This window comes from Amblyraja radiata, chromosome 22 (genome assembly GCF_010909765.2).
Source record: "Amblyraja radiata isolate CabotCenter1 chromosome 22, sAmbRad1.1.pri, whole genome shotgun sequence".
NCBI lineage: Eukaryota > Metazoa > Chordata > Chondrichthyes > Rajiformes > Rajidae > Amblyraja > Amblyraja radiata.
The window spans coordinates 19,831,418-19,848,274 of NC_045977.1; the positions used below are offsets into that span (position 1 = coordinate 19,831,418).

General features: G+C 41.1%; 1 protein-coding gene across 1 annotated transcript in view; it reads right to left on the reverse strand.

Moving 5' to 3' along the window:
• Nucleotides 1-16,857, reverse strand: part of dnaaf5 (dynein axonemal assembly factor 5) — a 105,755-nt gene that overhangs the window by 44,056 nt on the left and 44,842 nt on the right. The window contains exons 5-7 of the mRNA XM_033040543.1: nucleotides 7,144-7,376; nucleotides 4,728-4,940; nucleotides 1,771-1,914 (exon numbers count right to left, since the gene is read on the reverse strand). Of these exons, the coding sequence (XP_032896434.1) occupies nucleotides 1,771-1,914; nucleotides 4,728-4,940; nucleotides 7,144-7,376 (590 nt within the window). The remainder of the gene's footprint in view (nucleotides 1-1,770; nucleotides 1,915-4,727; nucleotides 4,941-7,143; nucleotides 7,377-16,857) is intronic.

A 16,857-nucleotide genomic window follows, 5' to 3' on the forward strand; every position in this document is an offset into this window, starting at 1 on the left:
CCAATTTCCCTTGAAAACCAGGGCTCTTTCCAATTTTTACTGTTTCCTTTCAACCGAACAGGAACATAAAGATTCTGTACTCTTAAAATTTCCCCTTTAAATGTCCACCATTTCTCTTCTACATCTTTCCCATAAAACAAAATGTCCCAGTCCACTCCTTTTAAATCATCTCGCATCTCATCAAAGTTAGCCTTTCTCCAATCAAAAATCTCAACCCTAGGTCCAGTTCTGACCTTCTCCATAATTATATTGAAACTAATGGTATTGTGATCACTGGACCCGAAGTGCTCCCCAACGCATACCTCCGCTACCTGTCCCGTCTCATTTCCTAACAGGAGGTCCAGCACTGCCCCTCCTCTAGTAGGTACCTCTATGTACTGCTGCAAAAAACTATCCTGCACACATTTTACAAACTCCAAACCATCCAGCCCATTTACAGAATGTGTTTCCCAGTCTATGTGTGGAAAGTTGAAATCTCCCACAATCACTACCTTGTGCTTACTACTAATATCTGCTATCTCCTTACATATTTGCTCTTCCAATTCTCGTTCCCCATTTGGCGGTCTATAATACACCCCTATAAGTGTTGCTACACCTTTCCCACTTCTCAGTTCCACCCAAATAGCCTCCCTAGATGAGCCCTCCAATCTATCCTGCCAAAGCACTGCTGTAATATCTTCCCTGACTAGCAATGCAACACCTCCACCTCTTGCCCCTCCAATTCTATCACACCTGAAGCAACGAAATCCTGGAATATTTAGTTTCCAATCACAGACCTCCTGCAACCATGTTTCACTGATCGCCACAACATCATACTTCCAGGTGTCTATCCAGACTCTAAGCTCATCCACCTTTCTTACAATGCTCCTAGCATTAAAATATGCACATTTAAGAAACCCCCCGTCTCTTCTTCTCTGTTTATTCTGTCTCTTCTTTGTTGTCAGGTATAGAGATTAAAAACTATTTACTACAGTCATTACTTGGTAAAGCAAAGCTTTAACAAAAGTGTTTCGAAAACCCAAGTAATTAAAAATGGAATTTTACCAGAAATCTGGAACATTTTGTCGTTGGTCAAACATCAAAGTTTTAAGGTCAGTTTATTGTCACATGTACCAGTTAAGGTATAGTGACATTTGAGTTACCATGATCCCTTGTTCTCAAATACATGTGATTATCCTTTAGCTAATTACACTAAGTACCATTCAAGTTCAAAATTAAAGCAAATCTATATCATAGTGCTAGAGGACATAAGTAATTGCCATTTAGACTTCACAAGGTACCAACAGCAACTTTAGTGCACCTTTATGACAAGGCCAATTATAGGGTCAGAACCAGGATGGATTATAGATGGCTGTGGACAAAGGTAAGACTGAAGTAATGAGGGATCGAGAAAATAAATCAAGAGAAAAGGAACATAGAAATACACATTGCTCTGGACCAGTGACCAAATTATTTCTATTGCAATCCATTTACTAAGATTATATATTTTTTCATTGTACCTAGAATTACATTTAAAGACATAGGATCAATTCAACCTATTCAACATTTCTTCCACTGAAAACCACTTCAACTCTCAGCAGAGCTAAACTCCTTATGAGATGGAACTTTAGCCATAAATTAACATATACCCCAAATTAAAGCTGAAAGACAGTGAACCCATTCATTTAGGCTTTGAAATGGTTGGCTTTCAGAAGAAGAAAAAAAAAATCAATCGGCAAATTACAAATGAACTTTATTTAACTAACTGATGTGGTTTTCACTTTGTAATACCTTGTTTTCCAGCTCTCGGTCAGATGTCATGGAGAGAATTGTCACCAGCACTTTAAGAAGTGGCAGATTGATTTCACTACATTGTCTGCCACATACTGTAATTAAGATCTGTACACACAGAAGCAATTGTTCCAAGTATTCCACCTAGAGAAAGAAAATAATCAATTAAAGTCTTGCACTGAAAATACACTTCCCATTTCACTTGCTAATGTATGTTTTTTATTATTATATATATAATATATATGAATAGAGCCCCAAGGGAATTAATAAGACCTTAATGGAAATTACAAATTTGTTCCAAATTTGATCCTCAAGCTATGTTAAAAACGTTCACATCAATACGAACCTACATGTGTTTTTGATATATTAAAACTGCTCAGGCTGTTCTGGTGAGAACAGAAGCAAAGAGTGCACTTCAGGGCTATCACTGGAAACTATACACACCACACAGGTCATCAGCTGTTTCTTACACATCAACGACCTGCTATGAAAAGTAGTAGACATCAGATAAAATTTCTACCCCCTTTCCAGGCACAAGTATTGGAAGGGAACACAGAAACACACATTACTATGGACCAGTGACCAAGTTATTTCTGATGCAATCCATTTACTAGGATTATTTTTTTTTGAGTGTACATTGAATTATATTTAAAAACAGAGGATCAATTCAACTTATTAAACATTTCCACCATTCAATACCACTTCACCTGGTAAATGTTTTTATCAACAACCAACATTGATGGATGTACTTTTCAACATTACCATCTTTGGATATTTAATCTCCCCCATATTATGCTATGTATCTATGGAACCCTTCATTTTCATTTATTTGATTCCTAGTTTTATGAAAGTGCCAAAAAATTATTGCTAAACTAAAAGAGAGATTTACTAAGTGTGACCTCAATATGTACGAAAGAGCCACTCTCTTTGTAAAAATACATTATTTTTTCCTCCCTCGTCTTGTTTAGACAAAAGCCACAAACCCATTTTCTCATACCATTTTCTCATAGGTTGTCATTAATGCAACAGATTTCAAAGACATGGATCCAATTTCAGTCAGCTGGGTTGCCAGGTGCAAAATTTGGCTAAGAACACAGGTAAAAAGCCTCCATACAAGGAGCTGAATACTTATTGAAAGGAATGAATTTCCTTCCATAACAAAGGATCTCAATTGGCCATTTTACTGATTATCATTAGGTTTTTTTTCAGCAACTACTATTAACACCTGTCTGAGATCTGTGGAAAGAACTTGCATCCAGGTAAAATCTATACACTTTGTTTCATAGAAAGGAAATTTTACTTTTGCTTTTCATAAGGCTGAACAGATGACACTGGGCACCAACTTACCTCCCTTCAATGGTCATGACCTACATGTTCATAAACAGTATAAAATTTATAATCTGAAGCTTTTTAAACAAGTTCCAATCAGGAGGAGAAAAATGAAGGGGAAAAAAGCAATTAGAAAATTAGCACCATCGATCCTTCTCGTTACAGTGGCCAATTTGTTTCCAATAGATCAATCTTAACTTGACCTACATACAGTATGTCAAACTATATGTTCAGCAGCTTTCAGCAGTGAGCAAAAGAAATGGTAAGAAATGTCTGTGTTAAATCATGTCAATAAGTAAGAATTTAATTGTCCAGTTCTCAGTGCATGTTACAATTAAACACGTTTTGACTCTCAAGAAGAGCAGTAAATTGGTCTGGATTAAATTCTAGAAACAAGGAACTGGAAGATGCTGTTTAATACACAAAAGGACACAAATTGCTGGAGTAACACAGCAGGTCAGGCAGCATCTCTCAAGAACATGGATAGGTTTCTGATTTCTGAAGAAAGGCCTCGATCCGAAACATCACCTGTCCACGTTCTACAGAAATGCTGCCTGACCTGCTGAGTTACTCCAGCAGAGTGAGTCCTTTGAGGATTAAATTCTGTTCTGACTAATGCCAAAGGAGCATTGAAAGGTGCACTCAAAGCATTGCTGGTGCTTGGTGAACCCTACTTGTGAAGAAATGGTTTCCCATGCATTAAGCGTGGCTCCCAAATAATTCATTCATTCCAACACCACCCTCTATAGGGAACAACTGAGTCACATTATCTTCGACGATCCAACCAAGGAATTGCGTGCAACCCGTGTCAAAAATATAATCTAAATATTTTATGACAATAGTTGAACAGTTCCACACTTGCGAGGATGTGTTTGGGCATTGGTATTGAAAGAATGATGAAAATGCAAAGAAAATGAAAACTGACAATGTTGAAAATACTCAGCAGGTCAGATGGAATCTATGTAACAGACCCAGATATTTCCAAAAGGTTTTTCCAATAACATCTGTGTATCACTCAGAAAACATGTCACCATATAATTATACAGGATGTCAAGGTGACATACAATGAGACAAAAACTGAAACAAATGCACGAGCTATGATTGACACCAGTAAAATCATTCAAGGATGCCACATGGAATTGCAGATGCTGCTTTACAAAAAAAGGCACAAAATGCTGGAGTAATTCAACAGGTCAGGAGCATCTCCAGAGAACAAGGAATGAAGACAGGACCTCTCTTCAGACTGATTGATAGGTGATGTGTCAGGTCGGACCCCTTCTTCAGTCCCAGCCTGAAATGTCACCTATCCATGCTCTCCAGAGATGCTGCCTGACTGATGCTGCCTGACCGGCTGAGTTACTCCAGCACTTTGTGTCTTTCATCATTCAAGGGTGCCTTTGTCCGTTCATCTTCTCTTGCTTTCACTGCCCCCACACTTGCAGAAACCCATTAAATCAGTAATTATTTCCATTTTTGATGCTAGGTTATCAACCCCAGATTCTCTTGGACCCGCTGAGTATTTCTAGTGTTTTTGATTTCAGATTTCCAACATCAAGCTCTTTTCCGGAATACTAAGCTTTGAGAAGGATGTGTAGGTGACAGACCTATGCCTTTTTGTTGATATTTACCTTTGCAGATACTTGACATGTGTCAGGAAGTGCCAGAGCTGCTCCGATTGTAACCAGATGTGGATGTAGAGCCTGTGCTGAGCTGCCCCGTATGACTGCGCCCAACACCATAAGATGAGCGGTGCAAGCAGATTTCTCGATCGCCGTCAGAATCAATTTCAAAGACACCTCCGGTTCCACAAAGTTTCCAATCAGCTCTGCTGCTTTCACAGACTAAAAATCACAAAGCGAACAGGAAGTCAAGAGTTGCATTCTTTTTAAGCTTTATCTCGCCAATTTGCAGTATTTATAAAGTCATACAGCATGGAAACAGGCCACTTATGTCCCATCTAAAACGGTCCCATTTGTTGTGTGTGATGGGCAGATTGGTATTTAAACTGTTAAAATACAAACCTTATGCCTAAGTCCCTATATCCCTCTAAACCTTTCCTATATACGTACCTGTCTAACTGTCTTTTAAATGTTATTATAGTACCTGCCTCAGCTACCACCTTTGGCAGCTCATTCCATATACTTGCCACCATATCTTTAGAGAAGCAGCGCAGAAACAGACCCTTCGGCCCACCGAGCCTACGCCAACCAGTGATCACCCCGTACACTAGAACGACCCTATACACTGGGGACAACCTACAATTTTACAAAAGCCAAGTAACTTCAAATCTGTACGTCTTTAGAGTGTGGGAGGAAACCCATGCGGTCACAGGGAGAATGTGTAAACTATGTACCGACTCCACATGCAGTCAGGATCGAACCCGGGTCTCTGGTGCTGGAAGGCAGCAATATCACTGCACCACTCTGCTGCCCACATGTATGATAAAGTTGCCCCTCTGGTTCCTACTAAATCTATCCCCTCTCACCTTAAGCCTATATCCTCTGGTTCTTGATTTCCCCACCCTGGATAAAAGCCTCTGTGCATACATCCTATCAATTCCCCTTGTGATTTTATACACCTCTAGAAGATCACCCCTGAGCCTCCAGCACTCCAAGGAATAAGTCTGTGTACCTACTTCCAGGTTTACGAGCTGCTTCTCTACCATTATTAGAATAAGGTTTATATTTTAACTGCTTAAGTACCAATCAGCCTGGCACTATCTCCACACTCAACAATTTGCTCAGACATCTTAGAAATATAATATAGTAACATAAAAATAAGAGTTTTTTCACAGGTTTCAATATAAATAATAACTGAGAGGGACAAAGGAGATGTGTAGGGCAATTTTGTTTTTACAGCGGTGGGTGCCTGGAACTCGGAGATCAATAGTTTCTTGATTAGTAATGGGCCTGTCCCACTGTCAAGTCGTAGCAGGTTGCTGAAAAACCGGCGACTTGAACGGCGATTGTCAGAGTGGAACACATATACACGTACACACATCGCTTCCTTCACCAGCCAGTTATGCAAGCGGGGGACAGGGCAAGCGGCAGAGCGCTGTCTGAGTGAAATTCACACGGTGCAAAGCCGCCAATGTGATACAGACACACACAAGAAGGTTGACGCTATAATTAAGACGGTGAAAGCATAGTGCACGGGAAGGATCACTTAAGTCCTTTAAAAGAGGGGCGGAGAGGGGGGAGAAGAAGTGGAGACAACTTTTAAGAAGCCAGAGATACACGGCTGTGAAGCTCGGCCGACATTAACATTACCGGTCGGTTATCCTTGGTTCTGAAAACTACTGTTTATGTTTTTTTTCCCCAATGGGCCAATGAGATTCATCGGTCAGCACCGGAGACAACCTACGAGAACCTACGACCTCCTGGTGACCCACTGCCACTGCACCTACGGCACGAGAATTCTCGCTAATCTCCATGGCAGCTTCATTCTGGTTGCCGGTAATTTTTCAACATGTTGAAAAATTAACGGCGACCAGAATGAAGCCGCGACTAGTTCCGAGAATGCGGGAACTACTCACGACCATGATGGCGATTCCCCGGCCAACACCCGCGAACATGTGGCTACCGCATAGTCTCCTGTAGTTGCTTAAAAAGTCACCTGTGGGACAGGCTCATAAGGGTATCAAAGGTTATACGGAGAAGGCAGGAGAATAGGATTGAGGGGAATGATATATCAGCCATGATTGAATGGCAAAGTAGAATGTATGGGTCGAATGGCCTACTTCTGCTCCTATGACATGAACATGAACACAGGGGTTGATACGATAGTGGCATGTAAGAGTCTTTTAGATAGGCACATGGATATATAGAGAATGGATCACATGCAGGCAGAGATTAGTTTAACATGGTGTCATGTTCGGCACAGACATTGTGGCTGAAGTGCCCTCTTACATTGCACCTAGTGTGCAGGATAGAACTAGTGTATGGGGATCACTGGTCGGTGCGGCTTCTGAGAATTTCTAAACTAAACTAAACTGTGTTGCAATGTTTTATGTTCCAACTGAGAGCAAGGAAGGCAGATACATACGTTTTGAACCACAGTTTTCTCCTCATCTGAACAAGATCGGTACAAGGTGCTGAGCAGCAGCTCCATGTGCTGGGTGATGTGGTCCTCAGCATGGAACAGCAGCATGATCAGGAGGTCTGATGCTTTGACGCGGGTTGCTGGAACCCAGTCGGTAATGTCTCGACTGACTGCTGGCAAAATTTTGAATAAGTTCCGAAACATCAACTCCCGGCACCCAAGTCCAGGCCGTTCCGCTGCAACAAAACAAAAATCTTGTCCAAATATCATATCTAAATTGCCAATTCCAAGGTTAAACACAGCTTTTGCTGTAAATTGATTACATTTTAGATGTACAGCATTTGAAATGTGCCCTTCGGCCCACCGAATCCACACAAAATATCGATCACCCATTCACACTGATTCTATGTTGCCCCATCTTTCCATCCACTCTCTAGACACTAGGTGAAATATACAGAAGCCGATTAACACAAAAACCCACATGTCTTTGGGATGTGAACGGAAACCTGAGCACATGGAGGAGTCCCACTTGGTCAAAGGGAGAATGCGTAAACTCCATACAGAACAAATCAGAGCCGGCACCGATGACCAAGCTAATAGTACCTGCCTCAACTACCTGCTCAGGCAGCTCGTTCCATATATCTACCAATGCCTTGGTCATCGTTGCTGGCTTGGATTTGTTCTGATCATTTTCATTCCTCTAGTTTCCCTCTCCCCTGACTCTCAGTCTGAAGAAGGGTCTTGTCCCAAAACGTCACCTATTTCCTTTCTCCAGCTATATGCAACAGTTGCAGCAATTTAATATATTAAAAAAGCACAAATACAAATTTGGCATAGTCAACAAATTTAATAAAATGAAATATTCAATTCATGTTCAGCGGTAAGAAGGAGCTACTGCATATCACTAAACAAGGGGTATATCTGATATTGAAATGCAGTTTCAAGGAAGTCTGTTGCATAAGATATCCCGATCAGCACCTGCAGTGGTCAGTTGGATAGAAGGACATAAAGTGCTTGAGTAACTCAGCAGGTCGTTTTGATGGGAACCTGATTGTTGAGGGGGAAGTGAAAAATGCTGGGAGAGTGGGAGAGAGGAGAGGCTGGACAAAGCATGGCAGGTATAGGTGGGCACGGGAGACCAGGCGGATTGGGGGTGGTTTTGATAGGCTGATGGTTGGAACAAATACCAGAGATTAAAGCAGAAGATGTGAGACAGAAGGACTGAAGAGTTGCAAATTGTGAAACCAGAGAAAGGAATGTGGGAGGAGGGAGAAGTAGGTGCGGTTTGGGTAGAGGGAAGAGGGAGGAGGAGAAAGGGAAGAGATTAGGAGGGGTTATTGAAGGTTACGTAAAATTGAAGAATACAGTGTTCATACTGTTGGGTTGTAAACGACTCAAGTCAGTTGGATGATGGGAACAGAAACTGCTGGACCACCTCAGGTGGTCAGAAAGCGGTAAGGTAAAAAAGAGCAGGCAAAAAACTCAAGTGGAGATAATTTGCAATGTAGCATGCCTGTTGGGTTATCACTCAAGCTACAGCAGAGCAGCAGAGGATCTGGTCATTTATTCCATTGATGTTTGCTTGATCTTACTACACCTCAAACCTCCTCCCTCTGCTTCCGTCCAAGGTTCAGAAGTTTGAAAGCACGCATCACCAGACTCAGGTACAGCTTCCTCCACTCTGTTATCGGGCTTCCGTACAGTCCTTCCATAAGCTAGAGTATTCACCTCTACCCCTTTGTAGACATTGGACTTTGTCTCTGGAACAGATGCGCTACAATGCTGAGAACTATATTCTGCACGCAGTACTTCCCCTTTCCTCTATCAATTGTACTTGAGTTTGACTTGATCATAGATATGTATGGTATATCCGATTTGTTTGGATTGCATGCAAAACAATGTTTTTCACTGTACCTTGGTACAAGTGCCAACAATAAAAGTTATTTATTGAATATTGAAAACTTTGCAGGGTTCATCTAAGAATGCTAGTTCTTTTGTTTATAAAAACAAGCCTCAGACTATCTTTAATCAGAATTTTCTTTCCCTTTATCCTGTATTTGTACATTGTGGGCGTCATGATTGTAATCATGTGTAGTCTTTCCACTGACTGGATAGTATGCAACAAAAAAGCTATTCACTGTATCTCGGTACACGTGACAATAAACTAAACTAAACTAAAACATTGATTTACTATACAAAGGTTCAAAGCAGACACCTGGATTTATTTCAGCTGCACAGAACCCTGCAATTTTTTTTAGGGGGGGGGTCTTCAAATTGTAGGGCGCATGTGCCCAAAAAGCTGACAATAGGTTTTAAATGCTCCTCTTCCCACTATAAATAACAGACCACAGAACTAAGGCAGTACAGAATACACCACTTAATGTTTTGCAGCTCAGTAATTATACACCAACACAATGAAAGCTTCTCCCAAGGCTATTCACAAGTTCAGTGTACAGACATGTTCATGGCTAAACTGAATACACTTTCCATCTGTCATACCATTACTGCACATCAAACTATGCAGCATCCAGTGATAGAAGGAATGGGTGACATTTCGCTCAAAACAGGAAGGCCGTATTTAATGTTGCACATATTTTCTTGAACAAATATATAAGATGCAAAAAAAAAAAAATTTAAGACAAATGCTGGAGTGACTCAATGGGAAAGGCAGCATCTCTGGATAGAAGGAATGGGTGACATTTCAGGTCAGGGTCCTTCTTCGGACCCAAAACGTCACCCATTCCTTCTATCCAGAGATGCTGCCTGTCCTGCTGAGTTACTCCAGCATTTTGTGTCTATCCTCGATGTAAACCAGTGTCTGCAGGCCAGTTATCCAAATAAAAGTGGACATGTTCCAAATTTTTTAACACCAGAAGGTGGGAACTCTATTTGTGAATTCAGTAGGGAAAACATCTTTTTAAAAAGCTCTGTTAAAAATTAAGATGATTTAATTTGTCTATTAATTTTGCAAATTTGATGACTGACTTCCACAAGAACATAACAAAAGGAGCAAATTATTCAATCACTGAATTGTATTCCACTCGTTAATGAGGTCATTGTGGCTCCGTATCTAGACCATCAACCCAATTTAGTTCCATCTCTATTTACATTGAGTGTAACTAAAGTAACTAAGTTTTATGATTACTAATTTTATTTGGCATCTATTAATTTTTCTGTGGGATGCAACACTAAACTTCTACTGCCACTTGTGCAAAGTGTCTCCGGTCTCCCGTCAAAATAATCTTAACATTTTGTCTTTCTGTCCAAGGTGTACAATTCCCAAGGCATGCTGAATAATTTTGATTCAGTCTGCAGACTGAATTTGAAGTTTGTCAAGCTTGAAAAAAATGTGTTTTACATTCGTGTTAGTCTTCCAAAAATATCTGTATCCGCATTATATCTTAGCTGCTAAATTGTACATGACATTCCCTGATTCACCATAAGTGAGGAAGCAGAGGTTAGTTTAGAGATACAGCATGGAAACAGGTCCTTCGGCCCACCGAGTCCACGCTAGCCATTGATCTCCCATTCACACTACTTCTATGTTATCTCAATTTCATATCCACAACGTAATTTACATTTACAGCGGCCAATTAACCAACAAACCCGCATGTCTTTAGGATGTGGGAGGAATCCGGAGCACCCGGAGGAAACCCATGTGGTCTGAGGAGAGAATGTGCCAACTCCACACAGACAGCACCCGAGATCAGGATCAAATCCAGGTCTCTGCCGCTGTGAGGCTGCGCCACTGTGCTGCCCTAGGAGGTTAGAATGACCTAGAGGGAAACTGCTGGGAAGCTTACGTTGTACACCTCCTGGCAAAAGCTTTGCAGCAATACGTGATCAAGTTGACCTTTTGTTTAGAAAATTGTCACATTTTTGGAAAGATGTCTAATGTGGAAGAGACAGAGCAAAGAAATTTGACAACAGGAGAGAGAATGAAAATGTGAGGGAAAGAGAAAAAATCTGAACAAAAACAATTGTACTGTATAATTACAGATCAATTGATGGCAAAAGGTTAGGTAATAATCAGTGCTTGAAAGAAAAATATGGAGAGGCACTCCCTTTGCCGCCCGAGGCAGCATTTTCTGATTCTGACCATTAACTTCAGCCATCGCCTCCAAGCTACCTGTTGTCAAAGATTATGGCCATTAATTGACTGCACCTGTACCTCAAGTTGATAACTGCTGAGTTGGATGAAAAATCATCCTGGGACCAAGGACCAGGGCTGACTTCACTTTTCCTCTGACCTTCCACAGCTGTCACAGTGATCAAAGAATGGGAAGGTTAGAATGCCAGGTTCATTAACTTGAAAGCAAGCTATGGTGGTCAAAGGCAAATTATTAAAATCCCAGGGTTGCTCCTAAGTTCAAAACAGTATTTTCCTTTGAGCGGCAGTGTAAAACTACTGGGTGACAAACCTATATTCCTTGTTATTTATCACACACACTGCTTGCTATTTATCCTAGACACAAACAGTAGTAAACTTGCATGCTACATTAAAACATTATTGCACAGCAAAGGCCTCTACAATTCTTTACAAAAAAAACCATAATTGTATCTCAAAAGAAAACAATTATCAGAAAATCAGATGTTAGATTTAGTGCTTTTAAACAACTGTTGAACAATTATGTTTTACAACTTCAATGTTCTTATTTTCTCAGAAATTACATCACATTTGACTGCAAATATCATACATGAAGGTGAGATCCGTTTTACAAACTACTGAAAAAGTAAAATTGTGCTGGATAGATTATCTTTGAAATACTTCCCAATGAAAAAATAGCACATTCTGACCTAAAGAATAGATAAAAAATTATCATCAGTCCTCACATTTCAACATAATTTCACATTATGAGAAAACTTGTAACTATCTGTGTTCTATAGAGTGCAGATATTGGAATCATGAGCAAAAAACAAACTGTTGGAGGAGCTCAAAGGGCAGACGATGTTTCTGGTTGGGACCCTTCTGCAGTCTGAAGGGTTGCCAGGACTGTTTGGAGTCTGTAGACTGGGCAATGTTCAAGGACTCGGCAACGGACTTGAACGAATATGCCACAGTCGTTACAGACTTCATAAAGAAATGTGTGGAGGACTGCATCCCTACAAAAACCTTCCGAGTGTTTCCCAATCAGAAACCTTGGATGAACTTTGAGATCCGCACTCTCCTGAAGTCCAGACACAGGGCATTCACCTCTAATGATACAGTGGCCTACATGAAGACCAGACACGACCTTGGTAAGGCCATCAAAAAGGCCAAAAGGGACTTCTGCTCCAAACTGGAGGACGAGACAGGTGTTCGGCAGCTGTGGCAGGGCCTGAATGCATTCACCTCCTACAAGGCAAAACCAGGAGGCAGCTCGAATGTCGGTGTAACATCACTCCCTGACTAGCTCAATGCGTTTTACGCACGCTTTGACAGGGAGAATACTGATGTGCCTTCCCGATCTCAGTCACAGTCTCAGTCTCAGTCACAGAGGCCGATGTCAGGAAATCCTTCAGAGGGGTGAACCCCCGAAAAGCACCTGGTGCTGATGGTATACCCGGTCGTGTTCTAAAAACCTGTGCGGACCAACTGGCGGGAGTTTTTACGGACATTTTCAACCTCTCACTTCTGAGGTCTGAGGTCCCCACCTGCTTTAAAAGGGCATCAATTATACAAGAAGAGTAAGGTGACATGCCTCAATGACTATCGACCAGTGGCACTAATGCCGGTGGTGATGAAGTGCTTTGAGAGGTTGATCATGGAGCAAATCAACTCCTACCTCGACAAAAACCTGGACCCACTGCAGTTCGCATACCGCCACAACAGATCAACGGTGGATGCGATCTCGCTGGCCCTCCACTCCGCACTGGACCACTTGGACAACAAAAACTCATATGTCAGGCTGTTATTCATTGATTACAGCTCGGCATTTAACACAATCATCCCCTCCAAACTGGTTACCAAACTTGCAGAACTGGGTCTCTGCGCATCGCTCTGCAACTGGATCCTCGACTTCCTCATCCACAGACCACAGTCTGTTCGTATTGGTGGAAATGTGTCAGCCTCGATAACACTCAGCACGGGAGCACCTCAAGGCTGCGTGCTCAGCCCCCTGCTGTACTCACTCTATACCCATGACTGCGTAGCGAACCACAGTGCGAACTCCATCATCAAGTTCGCTGACGACACCACTATTGTGGGGAGTATCACTGATGGGGATGAGTCAGAATACAGAAGAGAGATCGAGCAACTGTCCATATGGTGCCAGCGCAATAACCTGGCCCTCAACACCAGCAAAACCAAGGAACTGATTGTGGACTTTGGAAGGAGTAGGAGGGGGACCCACAGCCCCATTTATATCAACGGGTCGATGGTTGAAAGGGTCAAGAACTTCAAATTCCTGGGCGTGCACATCTCTGAAGATCTTTCCTGGTCCGAGAACACTAACGCAATTATCAAGCAAGCTCATCAGCGCCTCTACTTCCTGAGAAGATTACGGAGAGTCGGATTGTCAAGGAAGACTCTCTCTAACTTCTACAGGTGCACAGTCGAGAGCATACTGACCGGTTGCATCGTGGCTTGGTTCGGCAATTTGAGCGCCCTGGAGAGGAAAAGACTACAAAAAGTAGTAAACACTGCCCAGTCCATCATCGGCTCTGACCTTCCTTCCATCGAGGGGATTTACCGCAGTCGCTGCCTCAAAAAGGCTGGCAGTATCATCAAAGACCCACACCATCCTGGCCACACACTCATCTCCCTGTTACCTTCAGGTAGAAGGTACAGGAGCCTGAAGACTGCAACAACCAGGTTCAGGAATAGCTACTTCCCCACAGCCATCAGGCTATTAAACCTGGCTCGGACAAAACTCTGATTATTAATAACCACTTTCTGTTATTTGCACTTTACCAGTTTATTTATTCATGTGTGTATATATTTATATCATGGTATATGGACACATTTATCTGTTTTGTAGTAAATGCCTACTATTTTCTGTGTGCTTAAGCAAAGCAAGAATTTCATTGTCCTATACAGGGACACATGACAATAAACTCACTTGAACTTGAAATGTTATCTGTCCTTTTCCCTCCACAGATGCTGCCTGGCTCTCTGAGCTCCTCTAGCTGTTTATTTTTTGTTCTTGTAAATACTCCATTTGGTTCCCTCAGCCAAGTTTTTGACACAATTTGAAAATGGGAACACAAACATTGACCCCAGTGATAACTAATTAATAGAAACAAGGAACTGCAGATGCTGGTTCACAAAAGACACAACGTGCTGGAGAAAATCAACAGATCAGGCAGCATCTCTGGAATATGGGTGGGTGACGCTTTGGGTCGAGACCCTTCTTCAGATCAATTGGTAACTGTTCGCCAACCTGAGACCGATCCATTCATTCATAACTGGACTATTTAATAAAGTGTCGGAGTAATTTTAACAATTACATTATAGACAATAGACAATAGGTGCAGGAGTAGGCCATTCGGCCCTTTGAGCCAGCACCGCCATTCAATGTGATCATGGCTGATTATCCCCAATGAGTACTCCTATATTACGAACCTAAGCTTTAGAAATTGCGATTGATGCATTTTATCCGTCCTGTTTCAGAAAGTTAAAAAAATGCTAATTCATTTCACAAGAATACCAGAGTCCAAACATAAAAAAGAAAGGACAGACACAAAAAGCTGAAGTAACTCAGTGGGTCAGGCAGCATCTCTGGAGCAAAGGAATAGGTGACGTTTCAGGTCGAGACCCTTGTGTCTGTCTTTGGTTTAAACCAGCATCTGCAGTTCCTTCCTACACATAAAAAAAGAAAGGTCTCTTCAAGACGTGACCAACATTTATCCCCCAACATCATTAAAAATGCATGACTAGTTATTATCTCATTGATGTGTGTGGGGCCTTACTGTGTACAAATTGGCCACTGGTATTTATTTTCATGACAACAGAGAATACATTTCAAAAGTACTTCACTACCTCTGAAGCATTTAGAAAATCCCCAGACAATGATTAGCAGGATGTAGATGCAAGCTCCTTCTTTCACAGGCATTCAAATGGAAATGAAGCAGGCAAAAGTTAAACTGACACTAAGTACAGATCTGTCTTCATTTGTTGCTATTGTGTTGTGAGTAGTTTCTCTCCCCTCCCTTCCCACCCCCAACACAAAACGCAAAGAAATAAAAGTTGCCCACCAAGTGCTGCAGCACTACTTCAGGACATCAAATGTTCTTCAATAATGTTCTGAAGAACTTTGAAGACATGTTCTTTCATTCCATAATTGCATTTAATTACACCTAACAACATTCATCTTTACGAATTTACAGCAAATCTTCTTTGCACAGATTACTTGCACATCTTGAAAGTTGGTAAAGTCTTTAAACACTCAGGAATTAATTAATCTTCAAATTTGCCCATGTAAACAAGAGCTTAAGTCCCCCCCCCCCCCTCCACACACACACACACACAGCTGTGGAACAAATTCACAGTTTACCATGCATCTCAAATTATCTCAAAGCTTTAAATATGAACAATCTGCATTGTCACTTCCCATCAAGAACTTTCTATGGATGGCTGCCTCGTTCCTTAATTGTTAAATGACAGAGTTCTCATGCTCTCTCTTAAAACAGGACTGACTGATGTTCTTTCACTCCAATATTCTAAACACATTTGAACATGTTTTAACTATATTGTGCAATTTGAAAATTGTTAAGAAACTCTGTTCAAAATATGGTCACCACTTCAAAGTTGAGCCAGCAGTTCTGGCAAATGATTCCAATTTAAGTCAAATTTTGGATTGTTGCATCTCATGACAGAGATTATTTTATGTTACGGGTCCACACTCAAATTTTTAATTAGTTATTCATGTGTGCGTGTGTGGGAACAGTGGCTATCTTATAAGTGAGAACTGTCAGCTACTGAATGGTCAGCCACATCTGCTCAGTTAATTAAAAGTAAAGCCAATAGTAATGTTGCACCATTGACACTTCACACTTGGCATGACAAGTCATGTTTTTTTTACTGATGTTTGATACATTGGGAACACATATTAATCTGTGCCTACCCGTTTATTAATTAGATTGGTTGATTGATTCGTTCAGAAAAACATATTTATGTGGGGAAAATAAATCAATTAACCCATGAAATGATTAAAAATGTTCCTACAGCATCATTCAACATTTAAAAATAACCCACTAAAATTGCCAGCTACTGTTTGCAGTGTTTATATGCTCCGATATCCTTACGAAAGTTGACACCTCTGCAAATGACTGAAAATGGAAAGGTGCCATCATTTGGCATGGTATCATTTTCTATATGAACTGTGAAATGAATGCAACTTTAATCTTGATTTTAGTAGCACTCAATACTCACACTACCACCTACATTTTGGTTTGCCTGTGGAAAATATGTTCAGATATTATCATGACTTAATCACAAATCAAATCTGCCTGGGATAAAATGTGTTCTTGAGCTATTATATGGCACGGAATCATGTTGCATTCATTACATGTATAGCTATTAATGATTAAATATCTTAGCATAAACGCATGAAGCAAGTTTTACAGGAGCCATGTTGCATTCAGTATTAATTATTAAATAGAAAACACAAAATGCTGGAGTAACTCAACAAGCCAGGCAGCATCTCTGAAGAACATGGATAGATGATATTTCGGAATGGGACCATTCTTCAGACTGAAGAGGTGTGTCCTGACCCAAAATGCCACCTATCCGTATTC